The sequence below is a fragment of the Ricinus communis genome, chromosome 8 (assembly GCF_019578655.1).
Source record: "Ricinus communis isolate WT05 ecotype wild-type chromosome 8, ASM1957865v1, whole genome shotgun sequence".
Lineage (NCBI taxonomy): Eukaryota > Viridiplantae > Streptophyta > Magnoliopsida > Malpighiales > Euphorbiaceae > Ricinus > Ricinus communis.
In genome coordinates this window covers 13684080-13701034 of record NC_063263.1, presented here as the reverse complement: position 1 = coordinate 13701034, position 16955 = coordinate 13684080, and the positions used below count along the sequence as shown (strand labels likewise).

The 16955-nt window shown below is 33.7% G+C and overlaps 2 protein-coding genes across 4 annotated transcripts; one reads left to right on the top strand and one right to left on the bottom strand.

Annotated features, from left to right (window-relative positions):
• Positions 1-1521: 1521 nt before the first annotated feature.
• On the bottom strand, positions 1522-4667 carry LOC8263344 (ferroptosis suppressor protein 1). Of its 2 annotated transcripts, XM_025158193.2 has the most exons (5): positions 4367-4667; positions 3662-3918; positions 2717-3180; positions 2089-2183; positions 1807-1990 (listed from the first exon to the last, which is right to left on the bottom strand). In XM_025158193.2, exons 1-4 carry the CDS (start codon positions 4483-4485, stop codon positions 2133-2135), a joined length of 891 nt encoding a protein of 296 aa, XP_025013961.1. In that variant the 5' UTR covers positions 4486-4667; the 3' UTR covers positions 1807-1990; positions 2089-2132. The 2 variants fall into 2 exon arrangements, with proteins under 2 accessions (XP_002523879.1, XP_025013961.1); XM_002523833.4 differs by lacking the exon at positions 2089-2183 and having other exon boundaries at positions 1522-1990; positions 4367-4663.
• A 2616-nt stretch (positions 4668-7283) lies between these two features.
• LOC8263345 (serine/threonine-protein kinase Nek5) lies at positions 7284-16221 on the top strand. Of its 2 annotated transcripts, none has more exons than XM_048378096.1 (15): positions 7284-8229; positions 8343-8409; positions 8516-8581; positions 8652-8698; positions 8793-8838; positions 8926-9006; positions 9083-9125; positions 9228-9277; positions 10037-10118; positions 10200-10249; positions 10786-10859; positions 11922-11973; positions 12062-12706; positions 12788-14331; positions 15986-16221. In XM_048378096.1, the coding sequence occupies exons 1-14, from the start codon at positions 8132-8134 to the stop codon at positions 14312-14314; spliced, it is 2928 nt and encodes a 975-aa protein (XP_048234053.1). In that variant the 5' UTR covers positions 7284-8131; the 3' UTR covers positions 14315-14331; positions 15986-16221. The 2 variants fall into 2 exon arrangements, with proteins under 2 accessions (XP_048234053.1, XP_048234052.1); XM_048378095.1 differs by having other exon boundaries at positions 7285-8229; positions 15983-16221.
• Positions 16222-16955: the final 734 nt, after the last annotated feature.

Here is a 16955-nt window from a genome sequence, read left to right as displayed (position 1 = left end):
TTGCTGATAGACTGAATTAAATATGTGACTTTTGGGTGGTTAAAAGTTAGTTATGAAATAGTGTTATAATAGATAGAATTATACTTTGATTGAGTTAGTGAATGGTCAGGCTTGCTACAGGCTTCGATGGCCTTACATATACCTATTTCCTAGCACCGGTTACGGGCCCACAGTTGGAATCATGATAGTAGCTGTAAATTTTAAACTTATAAATAAATTATGCATAAGCCAAATATACATATAAATTTGAAAACTAAAATAATTAAATCAAGTTCTTGATAAAAGAAAAAGGAGTTCAATAAACTCCATAGAATCCTGTCTCAAACTCATTCCAATTACATTTATAATTTGACGAGGACCAGCAGTGCAAATGAGTCGAGTCTAGCTTCAAAAGCTTCACATTAAGTATATTATAAAAATATTTACACATGTTAATTTATAACACTACTTATTCCATTACTTTTCTTTTATCAATTAGACTATAATGCATTTTATGTTAACTTATAAATATTTTACTCTATTTACAAGCTTCACATTAAGCATATTACAAAAATATTTAGTCATGCTTCGTTAATTTACAAATGTACAGACTATAATTTTCGAATATCTCTAAGCATTTACATAATATATGTTTGTTTATTCAACGCTAAAATTATGTACTTTTATAGTAATATTTTTAAACATTTATATAATATATGTTTGCTTATTCCGCACAAAAATTACGTATAGTAAAGCAACATAGTTTATGTTGATTTAAGTTAATTATATTATACACAAAATTATATTTTTTTTATATATATTATTTTATATTCCACTTAAATTAATTATGACAAGAAATAAATGATAAGAAATTAATAATAATTAAATGCAAACATAATTATAATATTATTAAATTAGCATTTGCATAAATAACATTGAAATTATTAAATTAGAGTATTTATAATTAAAATCTAATTTGCTGATATATATTGTTACTTTATTGTAATAAAAATTAAGTTTTTATGATCTATTTATTTATTTATTTATTAAGCTAATGCACGAGTTAGTTCACGAGTTCATTAAACGAGTCAGCTTGCGAGCTCCTTAAACGAGCCAGCTCGTGAGCTCAGACGAGCCGAACACTACTAAGTTCGAGCTCAGCTCGTTTAATAAACGAGCTCGAAAATAAAACTCGAACTCGACTCATACAAACGAATTTTTAACGAGTTAAATTTGAGTAGCTCGCTAGCAGCCCGATTTATTTTCAGCCCTACTGACGTGATCAGCTAATGAAAGCAACAGTAGTGGTTAAAAGAATGGGTTACTCAGCTAATGAAAGCAACAGTAGCGGTTAAAAGAATGGCTTATTTACCTTATCAATGAAGTTTTTGCATTTGAGAAATTAGGATCAGGGATCGTAACTAATTAATAATGATTTTAAGACCAATGGTTTCATCTTTCTTTGATAATTAAATTTGAGCGTCTTTTAGTTGTCTGTGTATCTACATATTGATTTTTAATATTATATATATATATAAGAGATTAAAAGACAAGAAGATTTAGATACAACTTTGATTGTATTTTACATAACTATACGTTAGACATTGTGAAAAATCACTTAAATAGTAATGGCACAACAGCCTACAAATGTGAAGCAATTCCTACATTCTTGGTAACTCAGCACTGAGCTCCATACAACAAATGGGATCGTAGTACATTCTTGGTAACTCATTGAACTCCACACAACAAATGAGATAGATTATAGGCCCCTTCGCTTCCTCGTTTTCCCCACAAACAAATCTCTAGACTTTATCATGCCAGGTACAATGCCACTTATAGTTACGAATGGAAATTGGGCAACACCATCTCTTCTCCCTAGTGAAACAAGTGCTGTTACTGAGCCAGGCTTGTACGTTGCCATTTTGCTTTCCTTTCCTCCAGCCATCAGTAACTTCAAGTTCCCAGCAGCCACATCCGCATGGCTCTCTGCCAAATATCCTTGTTTGATTTCCTGTTATATATATACACCCACACATGCCTAATTAGTTTGCTACTCAAGCAGTATAGATTCTCGTGGATCTTTGTAAAAAGTAAAACTCATCAACTTACAATGGAGAATTGTTTTAGAAGAATCAGTAGCTAGCGTTCTTAACTTATATGGAGATGTGACGCCTTCCTTTAGGATTGCAATTTGCATGTATCCACTGTATTTTATTTCAACAATTAGGCGTATTTCTTATTTTGAGGAAAATGTCAGTAAATATGAGGGCATATATTATATGATATTTTCTTGTTTGCTTGATGTCAACAAAACAGGGGGAAGAAGACTTTAAAATTTTGGCTACCACAAGAAATGGCCTGGTACTCTTGCTTTAGCTGACTTTATAATACTATGCTGTAAGAGTATAATTTCACTATCAAATGGATTTGGGATTTCTACTTATTAATGCCATCATGAAATTATCATTAAAACATCTTAAGTTAGCTTCAAGTAAACTCATTTAGACAAGTTAGTTTCGCTTATCACGTTGCTCAAGTGACTCATTATCAAAATTTGCTCATCATGTAAGGAAAGTTTATCTTATATGTTTCTTCTCTTTTATTCCTTCTAAAATTCAAATTTAGGTAGCCTTTTTTTCTTTTAATCCTGACAGCAAAAATTTTGATTTATGGAAAATAAACCCTAGCAAAGCAAAGAAACACTAAATATATTATAAGACTTCAGTTCAGAACTTACTGGAATATTTGTAATATCTCCAATTGCAAATATATTCTTCCAACCCCTGACTCTTAAGTACTCATCTACCTCCAACCTCCCATTAGCATCCAAGTTGTTCTTCAGAACAGTGTCCTTAAGCCAAGCTGAACCCAGTGGTATCCCAGTGCAAAGGAAATGGCAATCTGCTTTGATAGTTTCTCCAGCTGAAGTATGATATGTTTTGGTACAATTACCATCTGACCCTGTAATAGAATTTAAATCAACCCTTTGCTCCAGTTTAACTTCAACATTCTTTGACCTCAACCATTTTAGTGTCTTGTTAGCAGCTTTTGGTCCGATAAATTCCATTAACCTTGATCCATCATGCACCAGAGTAACCTTCTTTTCTGGGAAATCAGCTGCAATTTCTCCTGCAAGTTCAACACCAGTGGGACCTCCTCCAACAATCAAAATGGAATGAGCCGACTTAATCTTTTCATTTCCTGCTAATGCAAGTAAATTATTTTCTTGGGCAGAAACAACATATCCATAGAATATTCTTCAAGCATAATATGATCTTCTCAAAAAGAAAAGAAAAATCATGAAATGAGTTTTGCATAAAGAGTTCATGAAAATTTATTTCATTAAAACTCAATTGGTCACAAAATTGTGATGTTCTTGTTTTCTAGAAATTTTCTTCTCCCTCGCTTTTTCTTAATTCTCTAAACAAAATCCAATAGAGTTATACAGTGTGAATCAATAGGTATTCCACCTGCATGTGTTCTGCAATAATAGAGGCTCTAAAGAATCCCATTCCTTTGGGACTTTGGGTTACAAACCAACACACCAAAACATGTAACCAAATGACCAGTGCCATAAATAAATAACGGATACGGACTTGTAACCTGTCAATTAACCTATAGACTAGTGTTTTGAGATTAAGGGAGATGGAAGAAAAACTTGAGTGTGTGTGCAGAGTTTTACCTGCTTGGTATTCAGTAAGTCTCTCTGTCCTAGTTTTGGGGACAGAATCGGCATGGCCAGTTGCAATGACAAGATAGTCATAGGGAATTACTTGACCATCTGCAGTCAGTACATCTGCGTCAGTGACGTCCACTGCAGAAGAAGCAATAATGCGGCCATTGGTGAAGTAATCTCTATGATTTATGACTGATCTCTCAGCAAATGATGGCTCCACCAATGCTCTCAAGTTTGCCCATGTAATCTCGAAGTACTCCTTCCTGGATTCAATATTATATTAAGTTAGGACCATTAACGATAAAAAGAGAATTTGATGAAAGAAAATAAGTAGAGGAAATTGATCCCAAAACTTATCGGATTTGTTTAACCTCAAACAACATAAGAACAGCAAAAACACTAATTGCAGAGACGAAGAGCTTATAGAGATTTTTGCAATTGGCTAAAGTAATGTATTGCACTTTTCTTTTTCTTTTTGAATTATCATCATCGGATCTTGAATATTTTATCAATTACAAGACGGTTGGTTATTTTTATAGTACTGGTAAGAAGAGCTTTTCATAGAAATCAATAATCAGATGTACACAGTATCAAACATGTCACGGTTGACCATGCAAATAAAAACAGAAAACTTATGTTGCAATAGAAAGTATTAGGATATAAAAGAATTAAGAAAAGAAAAACAGAAAGAAAGAAGAAGAAAAGGCTTACGGGTCAACGAGGGTGAGATGAGCATCGAATTGAAGGTTTTTGGCAATGAGGGAACCTGCGATACCCCCTCCTATTACTACCACTCTCCTCTTTCCTCCTCCTCCTGAACCCGATTCCATTTTTCCTCTTCTCAACGTTCCAACCAAAGCCTTGTCTGCTTTTGTCCTTTATTACTGGCTCCATTCAACACGCCAGCCAGCCAGCATACTTTCTTTCTGTCTTTGCTTTTCTCATTCGTTTATTTTATTTCACCTGATCATTCAACACGCAACATGAGTTGACAAAGAATGTGTGATTATCTTATCTGAACTCATGATAAGCCCTTTTAGGTTAGATACAAATAGAAAGGCAAGTGCCATTCAGCCCAAAGGCTCTTGTCAGTTTTGGCTCCACTCAACTTAAGCCCACCTATTTTTTTATTTACCACATTCCCGGTTACTTGTTTTTCAGTTTATGTCATGAATAGTTATAAAATATGGTCAAATCAAAATCTCATATCATTTGGTAACTTAATATTTGTATGTCATAACATATTAGTTGCCAAACTAACTACTATAACCTGATCAATAAACAGGCTTTGCAAATTACAATCTATAGTTCTTCTTTTCCTTTTCCTTTTCTTTAAAAAAAAATAAAAATTGCTCCTGCCCTTTTTGTGAATGTATAGCATAAATTATAATTTATGGAGTCTAAAGCTAGTAATGTGATCCTTAATTATTTTAGATTAAAAGAAAATTTTAAGTCATTGTTAATGTGTAGGCATGTGCAAATCCAGGGAGTTGCAAACTAGCAATAGCTTGCGGTAGAGGAAATGAATCAGGACCACCACGTTTCTGATATCGCACCAAATCTGGTGTCCCTGGCGCTAGGAACATGGCTTTCAAGACAATGAACACTTGCTTCTATATCCCTTCTCTAATCAAACTCCATTCGTTTTCTCATCTTTATATTCTTGTCAAATATTCCATTTTAACCTTAACCCTTCTGTGAAATTTGGGACATCCATGACCAACTTTATTATAGCTCATCTACTGAATTATTAACGTACACAAGATATATAGTGGATAATTCCACTTACAATAAGCTCTCTTCTTTTCTATTTCATTTTCTAATTTTTATTCTTTTGCATAAATTTCTAGTATGACCCATTATCCGAAAGACAATCCAACATATATCTCTCTTTTTCCACATCCTATTATATCACCCATATATTAATAACACATGTAAATTACTATGTTAGTAGTCATACCTCAATATTAAAATGATCGATATATATTATATTTCTTGAGACAGAGCATATGCTATATGCTTATAAGGTGTCTATTGGTAAGTTATTTGTTTTCTTTTTTCAAAAAAAAAATGTCAATTGAAAAGGCAATGTTTGGTTAGTCAACAGACAAACAATTCCCATTGTCTAGCAAGAGAAAAAGGATAGCTTTTATATTAAACATGTAGAATAATAGATACATTCTTCTTCTTTTACAAAAAATTGATAAAACTTCTGTTGGACTTTTTGGATTTGTGCAAGAGTGTTGTGTGTTGTAAATAATCGGAAAATGTATCTTTAATTATTAAATAACTTTTTTTCTATCTTGATAGATTTTGAATATAGAATCCACATTATAAAAAAGTAAAAAGAATGAAATACTAATTTACAATTCTATTAATTTTTTCAATAAAATTATATTCATATTCATTCAATGAACGAACGAAGAAAAGAAAAATATTAAATATTTGTTTTTGTTTTATCTCTTACTCATTAATATCGTATCTAATATCTTTATTAAATTATATTTTACTTTTAAAATATCAAAATTTGTTTTATAAAGATATTAGCTAACATATTAAGTAAACAAGAGATAGACAAAAGAAAGTAAGTGAACTGTTTAATATTACTGGTGAAAAAATAAATTCAATGCAGTTTTGCAGGGAATGGCCTCGGTTTCTTGGGAGAGTAGCGCCATTATTGATAAAATCCTTTCACATGTGTAACGGTTTTGATTTCTTTTATGGTTTTTGTAAGGATTAGATTTAATTATTAAAAAACTTTAATAGAATGGAAATTCTAAAATTTAACTTTTACTTGTCCTTAATTAGACTTATATAATTCTATTAATATATAATATTTTTTATTTTAAATTAAATTAATAAAATTATAATAATAAATTTTCGTGTTACTCATTCTCTTCACATTTTGATATATGTATGATATGAATATGGACAGTTGAAGCCAAGCCAAGCCACCTTATTCTACCTTGCATAGCGAATCATGATAATACACTAATCATTGCATAAATCGGTCAACTCATCTTTGTGCAGCTTCAAGCCTTCTCTTTCATACACTACATTACATTGCACATGTATGAATTGACTGCGATTTTGTGCAATTATCTCTTTTTTTTTTTCGTGTTTATATGAGAAATTTTGGAAAAGAAAAAAAAAAATCTTCATGCAAAGTAACAAATTACTCAATCTGCAGCTACTAATGATTAATAAAGATAGTTAATATTATTAAGGAAAATAATAATAAACCTATGGTAAGGCTAAGGTGCTAGATTTTCTTGCAAGATTGAGGCATTTTTGGTAACTGAGTTTAGCAACAATCTCTTATTACCTGCACAGTTAATGATATTACTCAATTATTTTTGCTAGTCTTTTTTAATTTTCATAAAAAAAGAATAAAATAAAAGCCATGTGCACTCGATGAATGAGTGATAACTAATAATTGTCAAAACCTTCCCTTGTGGGGTGGGGCCTTGAAGGGCAGATACAAGCCATGTGCGAATAATTTCATGTCAACCTTAATACAGTCTTAGATTAGTCGGTTGAACCAAATGTTAAGCCATGTTTGCAATTTATTTTATACATCATTATACACATTTCCCGCTTAAAAAATAAAAACAACGACAGGGCTCATGCAGTCATGTGTACTTCAAAATTAAAATTAGGTTTCAGTTCTAAACAGATTTATTTTTTTGTACTTGAATGGAAATGGTGCCCGACTGCGTGATAATAATTAGTAATTAGTTATGATTAATGAGGTGCGTTAAATTAAGACCCAAAAGAAGGGTCTCAACAAAAAGCAGGGAGGTTGTAGATAGAGAGCAGCTGCCAGCTGGTGTCGGCTAAATGGAGAGAGGGTGTGTTCAGTTCAGTTGTACTATATTTGTAGACTAGTAGATTTGCTCTTTTCAGATAGTTTTGAGTTTTGAGTCTCGAGTCCTGGGGCTGGGTTAACCAGTATAGTAGTACGATCTGTGCTAATACTGTACTAATACATATTAATCAATGCTGTGAAGAAAAAGTTGCAGTAGTATTTTATTTTATTTTATTTTTTATCTAAATTTTCCTCTGTCGTCCTCCTTCCCACATACTGCTCTGTAGGGAAAGAGTGATAGAAACTGGAAAAGCTAAAGATTGAAAAGGAACAAAACACGACTTCGTACTCCTGAAAGAAGTGGATCACGGATTCGTCTCTCACTTTCTTGACTGCGCCAAAAGGAAGAGGATCAAATGATTCGATTCTGACATAAGCTTAGCTCCCTCAGCTCGTATGAGCTATGATAGCTTTATGATTATTGCTGCTCAAATAGAATGACTAGTGGATCTATGAGGCGGAGGAGGAGGAGGAGGAGAAGGATATTCTGAATCTTTCACAATGCGCTTTTATTAGTTTAGGATTTCGATTTTTTCCTTTTAAAATTTTGGATTGCAGCGGTCCTTTTTATTGATTTCATCAAGTCAAATTGGAGAAAGAGTCTTGTGATGGAGTCTCGAATGGATCAGTATGAGATCATGGAGCAGATCGGCCGTGGTGCCTTTGGTGCTGCCATTCTCGTCCACCACAAGTCTGAGAAGAAGAAGTACCTCTCTTTCTATATTTTATATTTATATACAGTTCTCCAAAGGAACGCAATTGCTCTTTCTGTGTCTTTTTTTTCTTCTTTAATTACATTTTCCTTTTTCAATTTGTTAGATATGTTCTGAAGAAGATCCGTCTTGCCCGACAAACTGAGAGATGCAGGAGATCTGCTCATCAAGAAGTATGTCTAATCTCCTATTTTCCTTTTATGTTCATTTTTCTTAATTTCCTCTTCGTTTCTCTCTTTTCTTTTTTCTATATTATTACTATTATTTTTGGTAATGTAGATGGCTCTTATTGCTCGAATTCAACACCCTTACATTGTAGAATTCAAAGAAGCATGGGTTGAGAAGGTACTATTGCAAATTATACTACTTCTTACGTGTATATTTTGTATTAGAAACTGAATCACAACCTTTTCAGGGCTGCTACGTTTGTATTGTCACTGGATATTGTGAAGGTGGAGACATGTGAGTTTCCAACTACTTCTACAAATATTTTTCTTACTAGCTTTCATCATTTACACTATGAATTCTAATTGCTCTTTTACAACATTCCTCTCAGGGCTGAACTAATGAAAAAATCAAATGGTGTCTATTTCCCTGAGGAGGTAAACCTTCTTCTATCTTTTCCTTTTCCTTTTTCCATGTCCATGAACTTGAGTTTCCGTTGCTGATTATTCTTGAAAATCTCTCAGAAACTATGCAAGTGGTTTACACAATTACTGTTAGCTGTTGAATATCTGCATGCCAATTTTGTTCTGCATCGTGACCTCAAGGTATGTGATTAACTCATTTGATTTTGTCTGCTGCATTTTAACAAGTTCTGGACTCAATTAACTTCTCTCTCCACAGTGTTCCAACATCTTCCTTACCAAAGACCAGGATGTTCGTCTTGGTGAGTTTCCCTTTACTCCCATTTAGTTTTCATTTCTTTAGGAATTTGGCTACCGTTTTCATTCATTTATTTTATTTTTGTTTCTTTTTTTGTCATATGTAGGGGATTTTGGACTTGCAAAAACCTTAAAAGCAGATGACTTGGCGTCCTCGGTATATATGTCTATGTGTATATATATATATATGATTTTTTGGTTTAATTATTTTGGATGTTTGTTTTTATCCTTTGCCTGTTTTATGCAGACACAAAAACTCATGTGCTACATTTCCTTTTCTTTTTTCCTCTTTTGATATATGTGTTCCCTCTGCATTACTTCTACTTTGTTTGGTAAAAATTGTGTTAGTTCGATATGAAGTAGGAGAATATAGAATATATATTTTGCATCCGAGCTTCATTCCCAGGAATAGGAAATCCTTACAAATAAGACCTTACAAATGTATCAGAAATGTCTTAATATTATTACATTCTACTTTTCTTGGTAAGTGCTTCCAAAGTTTATGCTAACAAAGTTGTGTTCTTTTGATGATCGTTGTAGCTGTTGGAGTATGACCAATTAAACTACAATGAGAGGATGATTATTTCTCTTTGAAGACTTTAATATCTGGTTGAGGAAATCGTATATATGGTTCACTGATTTTTATCATTTTTGGTTCAGAAATCAAATTGCTTGCATAACAGTGATAATAAGTCTTTAAGCAAAAAGTTAACAATAAAATGTATCTTGTTAAGGCTTGCCATATAATAAACACCAGCTAACAAAATATATCTGATATTTACATTTGAAGTATAAATGTGCCTCTTTACGAGGTTATTTATCCTTGAGAATAAGTGAATCAATGAATCTTCTGAGAGAGATAATTACTTGTATCATGACCATGCAATTAATTGTTGTTTTGTACACTTATCCGCAGGTGGTTGGAACTCCCAATTATATGTGCCCTGAACTCCTTGCAGATATTCCTTATGGCTTCAAATCAGACATTTGGTCTTTGGGTATGTGCCTCCTATATTATTCCTGTGAAACTTATCTCTCTCTTCCTCTCTCTGTGGCTAAAATGGTACATCATTCATCAGGATGCTGTATGTATGAGATGGCTGCTCATCGTCCTGCTTTCAAAGCTTTTGTAAGATTTCCAAATGTTCATTTCTTGTAATGATTTCTTTTTTTTATTTGTGAAAACGTGTCTAACTATTGCTTCTTGTCCCTACAATTTATTTATGTCTAGGTCATGATATCTCTCTTGTGTTAATTAGACAAGAGTGTATAATTTATTAGTATTCAACCACAGCATCTAGTTGCTATTAACTTATACTGTGATGTTACACATTGGGACATGAGTGCATCATTGTTTATTTTCAATATATTTTATTTTAATCATACAATTACATGATCAACAGAATGCATTCAATGCCAGTTTACTTTCAGTATATTGAAATAATGCTTGCAAATTGCAACTGGTAAAAGGTTACTGTAGTAATTAGCAACCGCTTTAAGTTACCACCGTTTTAGGAGTGCGTTCTATAATGCCGGAGTTAATTTCTTCGGCAATAGGTCATGATGAAGTGTTTAATGTTAAGCTTCTCATAAGGGGTTCCTTTTTCTGGTTAGCTCTTTCTATTTTTACTGATGAGTTTTTGCAACTTTCTTTGATTGATGCAGGACATGGCAGGATTGATAAGCAAGATAAATCGTTCATCAATTGGCCCTTTGCCTTCCTGTTATTCTCCAGCCTTGTAAGTCTCCTTATGCTGGTGTAAAACTTTTTATTTTCAAGTGTTACAACACTGTGGATTTTGTTAGCTTTCTTGATGCTTTACCCATTGGCAAATCCACATTGCTCCCACTGCCCCCTAAAATTTTCATGTATTCTCCTTTGCTCCCTGAACTTTGCCCCCACTTAAAGGACATGCTCTGCCCCTACAATTTGTTGCTATATGTATATTTTTCTCTTTTTATTATAGAAAGGGAAAAAATTGTCCCCACTCTGTATATTGTGGAGTTGCCCCGGGCTTTACCTGGAAGGTCACAAGCCAATTGCTGTTTGTAGCAATGTCCATGCCCTATTAGGTGATGGTAACAATGCCAGCACTAATATGCTGTGATATAACCTATGTTTTAAAGAAAAGCTTCCTTGGCTTTTATTGCTGGAATTATAGATATTCAGTGATGTTTATTTTTTATCATATCTATGGTTATGTAGTTATTGTTAGTAGGAATTCCACACAATAGGACAAATTAAATGTCTTTTTCTTAGTTTTTTATATCAATAGATATGCCATTCAACCTAGGTAATAGGACCTTACAGTGTATGATATAGTGGTTATTTCCCAGAATGTAGCTAACTTCTTAGATCCTGTTTAAATCAACAGTTTTTATTGCCCTTTTCTTCTGTCCAGTTGTTTGGTATACTTGTGCAACCCATGAGTAACTATTCTGTTACATGTATCATGGAAAATAAGAATATTCTTTCCACTAAATTTCTGTATGATCCAACTTGCATTTGTAAGGACCTTCAACCATTTCATTTCATTTCATATCTCCTTAGCTGTTTAGTCTGAAATCCCTGATATCAAAAGAAAACCAACAGATATATTGGGGAAATTAAAATGATGCATGTCTTATATAGTTGACATTGTTTAACGCTGTTGATTAACCTGAGGTATCTCAGGGAAATTGGATAGCTAATTCATTAAATAGGGTTTTGTTGCTTTCTTCATTCCTAGGCGTTACCTCAGATATCAAGGATCTACCATCAAATAACTGTGTATCATTTATAGTTTGTCTTTCATGCACAGGAAGACATTGATCAAAGGCATGCTGAGAAAGAACCCTGAGCATCGGCCTAGTGTAAGTATCTGTGCTAAATATCAGTATCAGCTTCAGTAATTCTTGCTAGTAAGATTTCATATTAACTTTCTGGATATACTTTGATCAGGCTCCCGAGATATTAAAGCATCCTTACCTGCAGCCCTATGTTGATCAATATCGTCTGTCCTTCATTCCCCCAACGATTTCCCCTGAGAAGCCCATGTCTAATAGTCGTGATTCTCGGAAAAATATGGCTGAAAGCCAAAACAGCAATAGTTCTGGTAGTGATAAAGATAGTTTACTTTCAAGTGAGAGAAATTTCCCAGCAATGGTCTCAAATTGTGTGCATAAAGCCACTGATACAGATTTAGCTTCTATTGGTGATGAAGATGTCAATGAACAGTCCATGCCAAATGAAGAAGAAAATGGCCCATCTATATACATTGTTAAAATAGACGAACATAGGGTTGTGAAAACTTATCATGATGAACATGGATCCAACGTTGAATCAAAACAACCAAAGACCATTAAAAGCATTATGATGGCCTTAAAAGAAGGGAAAACTAGAGAAAATGGTTCTCCAATGAGAGGCAACCGTATCAAGCCTGGAGGTTTACAAAGAAGTAATACTGAAGCATCTCCCAAAGTTGTTAAACCCAATACCCTTATTCCTGGTTTGAAGTGTAATACAGATGCGCCAACCATTACACCATCAAAGGTAGCTTTTGATTCTGCGAAACGAATTCAAGGGTCACATCCTCTGAAGCACCAGGTATAATCAGAATTTTTTTTCCATTCCTTGTTTCATACACATATAAACATGGTCACTTAAATTGCAAGTGTAACTTTACAGTTGCCAATGATTGACTCTACTCCAAAGAGTAAACCAAGATATGATGGTATTCCTCCATCTGGTCCATTAAAACATGTTGATGATGGACTTGCTGTAAAGCCAAGACAAAGAACTCCTCCTTCCAATCTGGTTAGGCGATGTTCATTTCCTGGAAGGGTGAGGCAAGTGGTAACTGATGCTCCAAATGGCATCACCAACACTGTGAAGTCAAGTCCAACTGAGACGACCGAAGTACCTGAAAATACTCATCATGTGCTCGATGTTCACCATATACATTATTCGAAAGAATTCAGAGAAGAATCTCAGAAGGCTGTAGCTGGAGCTTCCAGAGGAATGCAAACAGATGGCAGTAATTCTGTCTCATCTTTAGTGTCTGTTCAAGCATTTGAGCTTTGTGATGATGCAACAACTCCATTTGGTGACATGGTAGAACAGACAATTCATGAAGGTGAGGTTGTTACTTGCACTGGGAAATCAGAATTAGATCCGAGCTGCTCACTTACTTCACTTTTGCATCCCAAGTTATCTAAAAATGTATCAAGGGAGAACCATGGTTATGGTTATAAATCTGCAGTTCATTCGGTTGAAACATCTGTGGCTGACCTTGATTTTCCAAAGAATACTACTTCCAGTAATGGGAAACTGATTTCAAGTGCAGCTCTGGATCTATCAGTTCCCAGTTCTGAAGAGACACCAATTTGTAAAGATGATACCCTTTTAAGTACGCCTAACGTTAGGCCTGATGCTGTGCTTCAATCAAATGCGACATCTACATCTACTGGTAATGACAAGTTCACTGTAAGAGAACTTTTATCATCTGTTCCAGAAACTGTTCCTTCCATTGCCTCAGGAACATCAATTACGCAAAAGATTTGTCATCCAGAGAAAGGAACTACTTTGCAAAATCCAACGATTGAGAAATCAACTGCTTCGCATCTCCCTCCTGCTTTTGACGATGTCATACATGTTATACGGCACAGTAGTTTTCGTGTTGGGAGTGAGCAGCCAGTGATGGAAAGTGTCGAGATGGGAGTTCAAAATGTGGATGTTGGAAAGCTATTAAATGTAGTAAGAGATGAGTTGGAGATCAGAAACATGAGTGCTCCTGTGACTCTCAAATCCTCAAGTTGCTCAGAAGCTGTGAGTTTGAAATCAAATATTTCAGATTATTCTTTGAAGTCAAATTTTTCGGATCATTCTGGCACTAAGGAAGTAGATACGACAAATATGAATCCTTCTGTTTCAACATCAGATACTTCGGAGCAAAGAAATATCAATTCCCTTATTACAGAAGAGGAAGCACCGGCAAAGGAAACATTAGATGTTAAGTCCTTTAGGCAGAGGGCAGAGGCACTTGAAGGGCTTCTCGAATTGTCGGCTGAATTGCTAGAGCAAAGCAGATTGGAAGAGCTTGCTGTCGTGTTGAAACCTTTTGGCAAAGATAAGGTCTCCCCAAGGGAGACAGCTATCTGGTTAGCAAAGAGTCTCAAGGGAATGATGATCGAGGAGAGTGGACGGAGTTCATGAATCATGATATATCCATGGTAAGCGAGCTCTTATTGTGTATCAATATCTGTCTAGATAATTTAGCATTTTTTTTTTTCCATTTCATATGTGATTTGTCCTCGTTCAAGCTCCATTGAATTTTTGAAGGGAACAGACAGGCATTGTCTTCTTTGTCCTTCTGTATTTTTTCTTTTTCTTTTTCCTTGTCCACGTTGTTTTTGTACATAGGGACCATACGAAATTATTTTTCCCCTACCCAAATATATGGACATGCTGTGATAATCGGTGAATGTCAGGTTTTGATTTTGCTGCATCCATTATTGATTATTGAGGCATCATTATGCAAAAATTTCTGCACTGTAATATTTGCAGAAACTCAAAAACTGTTAGAATATCCGTTCAGTTCAGTTAAACTGGATTATATTTTTTAAACTAGAACCAAATGAAAAATTTGGCTTATAAAAATTTTAAAATCGTAATCAACCATATGAATTAACCTAAATCATGGTTTAAATTGAATTTGATCGAATTCAGTTTGATTCATTTGATTAATTTTTATGCAGTCTTATTATTAGGTACGTAAATACATGAACTCGAATCGAAAAGATTAATTATAGAAATAGAGTTTTTGGTGAGTGAGGAAAAAGGAAAAATGAGAGAAAAGAAAGTGATAGGTTATTGAAAAAGATAGGTTAAACGTTAAGATAGGGCTATTAATTGAATCGAGCTGAGCCGAATATCAATACGTTTAGGTTTGGTTTGTTTAAATTTGGAAGAGGCTTGAGCTTTATATGAGCTCAACTCGAGTCTTTATAGTGGAATTCGAGATTGTCTTGTTTGAAAATAATTAGGCCCATGAGTAGCTTGAGCTCGGTTAAATGGATAGCTCGAGTTGGTCTCGAATTTAATTCATTAAGGGGTTGCGTAATAAGAAAAAGTCGAGTTTCGTTAAGCCTATATTGAGAACAAGCTTGTTAAGCACAGTTGAGCTCGAGCGCAAGCTAGTTAGAGTTTAAGATTTTAGGGCGTAGAGTTTAGGATTTATAAGGATATTGGGGTTATATAAAACTACAATTATTACAAACTGAGCAACTTCTGACAGTTGATAATTTCTACTAGGTGATAGTAAATATTTATGATCAACCTGATTCTTACATATACTAATATATAAAAATGGTAGGTTGATGCATGCAGACCTAGAGTTGTTTGTTTAAAAGAAAGAAAGTAGATAAATAATTCAAAAATTGAAGAATGATAAAAATATTGGTTTAGTTTATGTAAAAAACTAATTCAATTAATTGGAACAAAAAATGGAGAAAAAAAAATTGTATAACACATACTAATTAGAGGAATAAAAAAACTAAAGCAACTAACATTTAGGAATATGAAATTTTGCAATTAGATTTTGTTTCATTTATCATATTTATCCTTTAGTTCAGTAGTTCAGTTTTAATTTAGGTTTTTGAAAATTCAATAAAAATAAAATAAGTAAAATAAGGAGTTTTTATGTGCTAGAGTCTTGATAATAAATATCTTTTTTAAACCCAACTGTCAAGAAAATGAAAGGGGAAACATATGCCAGAATGATTTCAATTTTGCCTGTTTGTTGTATTATTCTGAAATGACTTATGCGTTTACTTGGACCCCGGGTCTTTCATTTTTTTTCTTTTCTTATGACAAAAAATAAAGAAGTATACATAGGAGCAGATGAAAGAGAGCTTACACAGTAAAGCACGGCCAGAAGTTTGACGTTCCAACCAAGCATCCACTCATGAGGATCTCTTACTAAAGCAATGGCAATGACGAATGACTGAACTGAGTATGAGTAATTTGTTATTTAAATATAAAATTTACATATTTTACTTAATTATAATAGTTATAGAATTATATGTTTAAAGTTAGTAGAATAAAATTATGTATTTTTTAAATGGACTCCAAACTTGAACTATTTAGATTGTTTCACCCCCTACTCTTGAACTGTTCAGATTGTTTCAATCCTACTATTCACATTACCTTCATGCATTTAAAACTAAATTCTCATAGTTATATTTCGGGAAGAACAAACCCTAATTAATAAGAAAAAAAAGTATACTAATATCAATTCACTAAAAAATGAATTGAATCATGATATCTCTAAGTTTGATGATCATGCTACTGGTGGTAGATGGAAGACAAGGTTGGCCCGAGTCTGCACCTTATGATGCCATTCATGTTGGGTGTTCCAAAGAGGATTTTGATCTGGGGTTCAGAGGAACAAAATATGACTGGCATCCTTTTCTTGATTTTCACCGAGAGTAGCTAATATTCCCAATCGAAGATGAGCTCAATTTGCCGCGAAGGAGGCAAATTCTTTGAAGCAGATACCGCAAGATTCAATGGAGATGGCACTAATGGATTATGGGATATAGGACAAAGAGTCATCATATATAATACAGCAAGCAGTCCAAATTCAAGTAAGCCTTTAAACGGCCTAAATACCTAACTACAAGATAAACATAAGCCCAACTTTGAAGTCATGGGTTTCAGCAATACTATTTGTCAGTTGTATAACATAAATCAGTAATGAGGTAACCATCCTCCACCATACATACCTTTCGGTGCGGTCACTAAAGAATTGCTTACACTAACAAATTAAGTTTATATACTGCTTAATAAAAGAGGA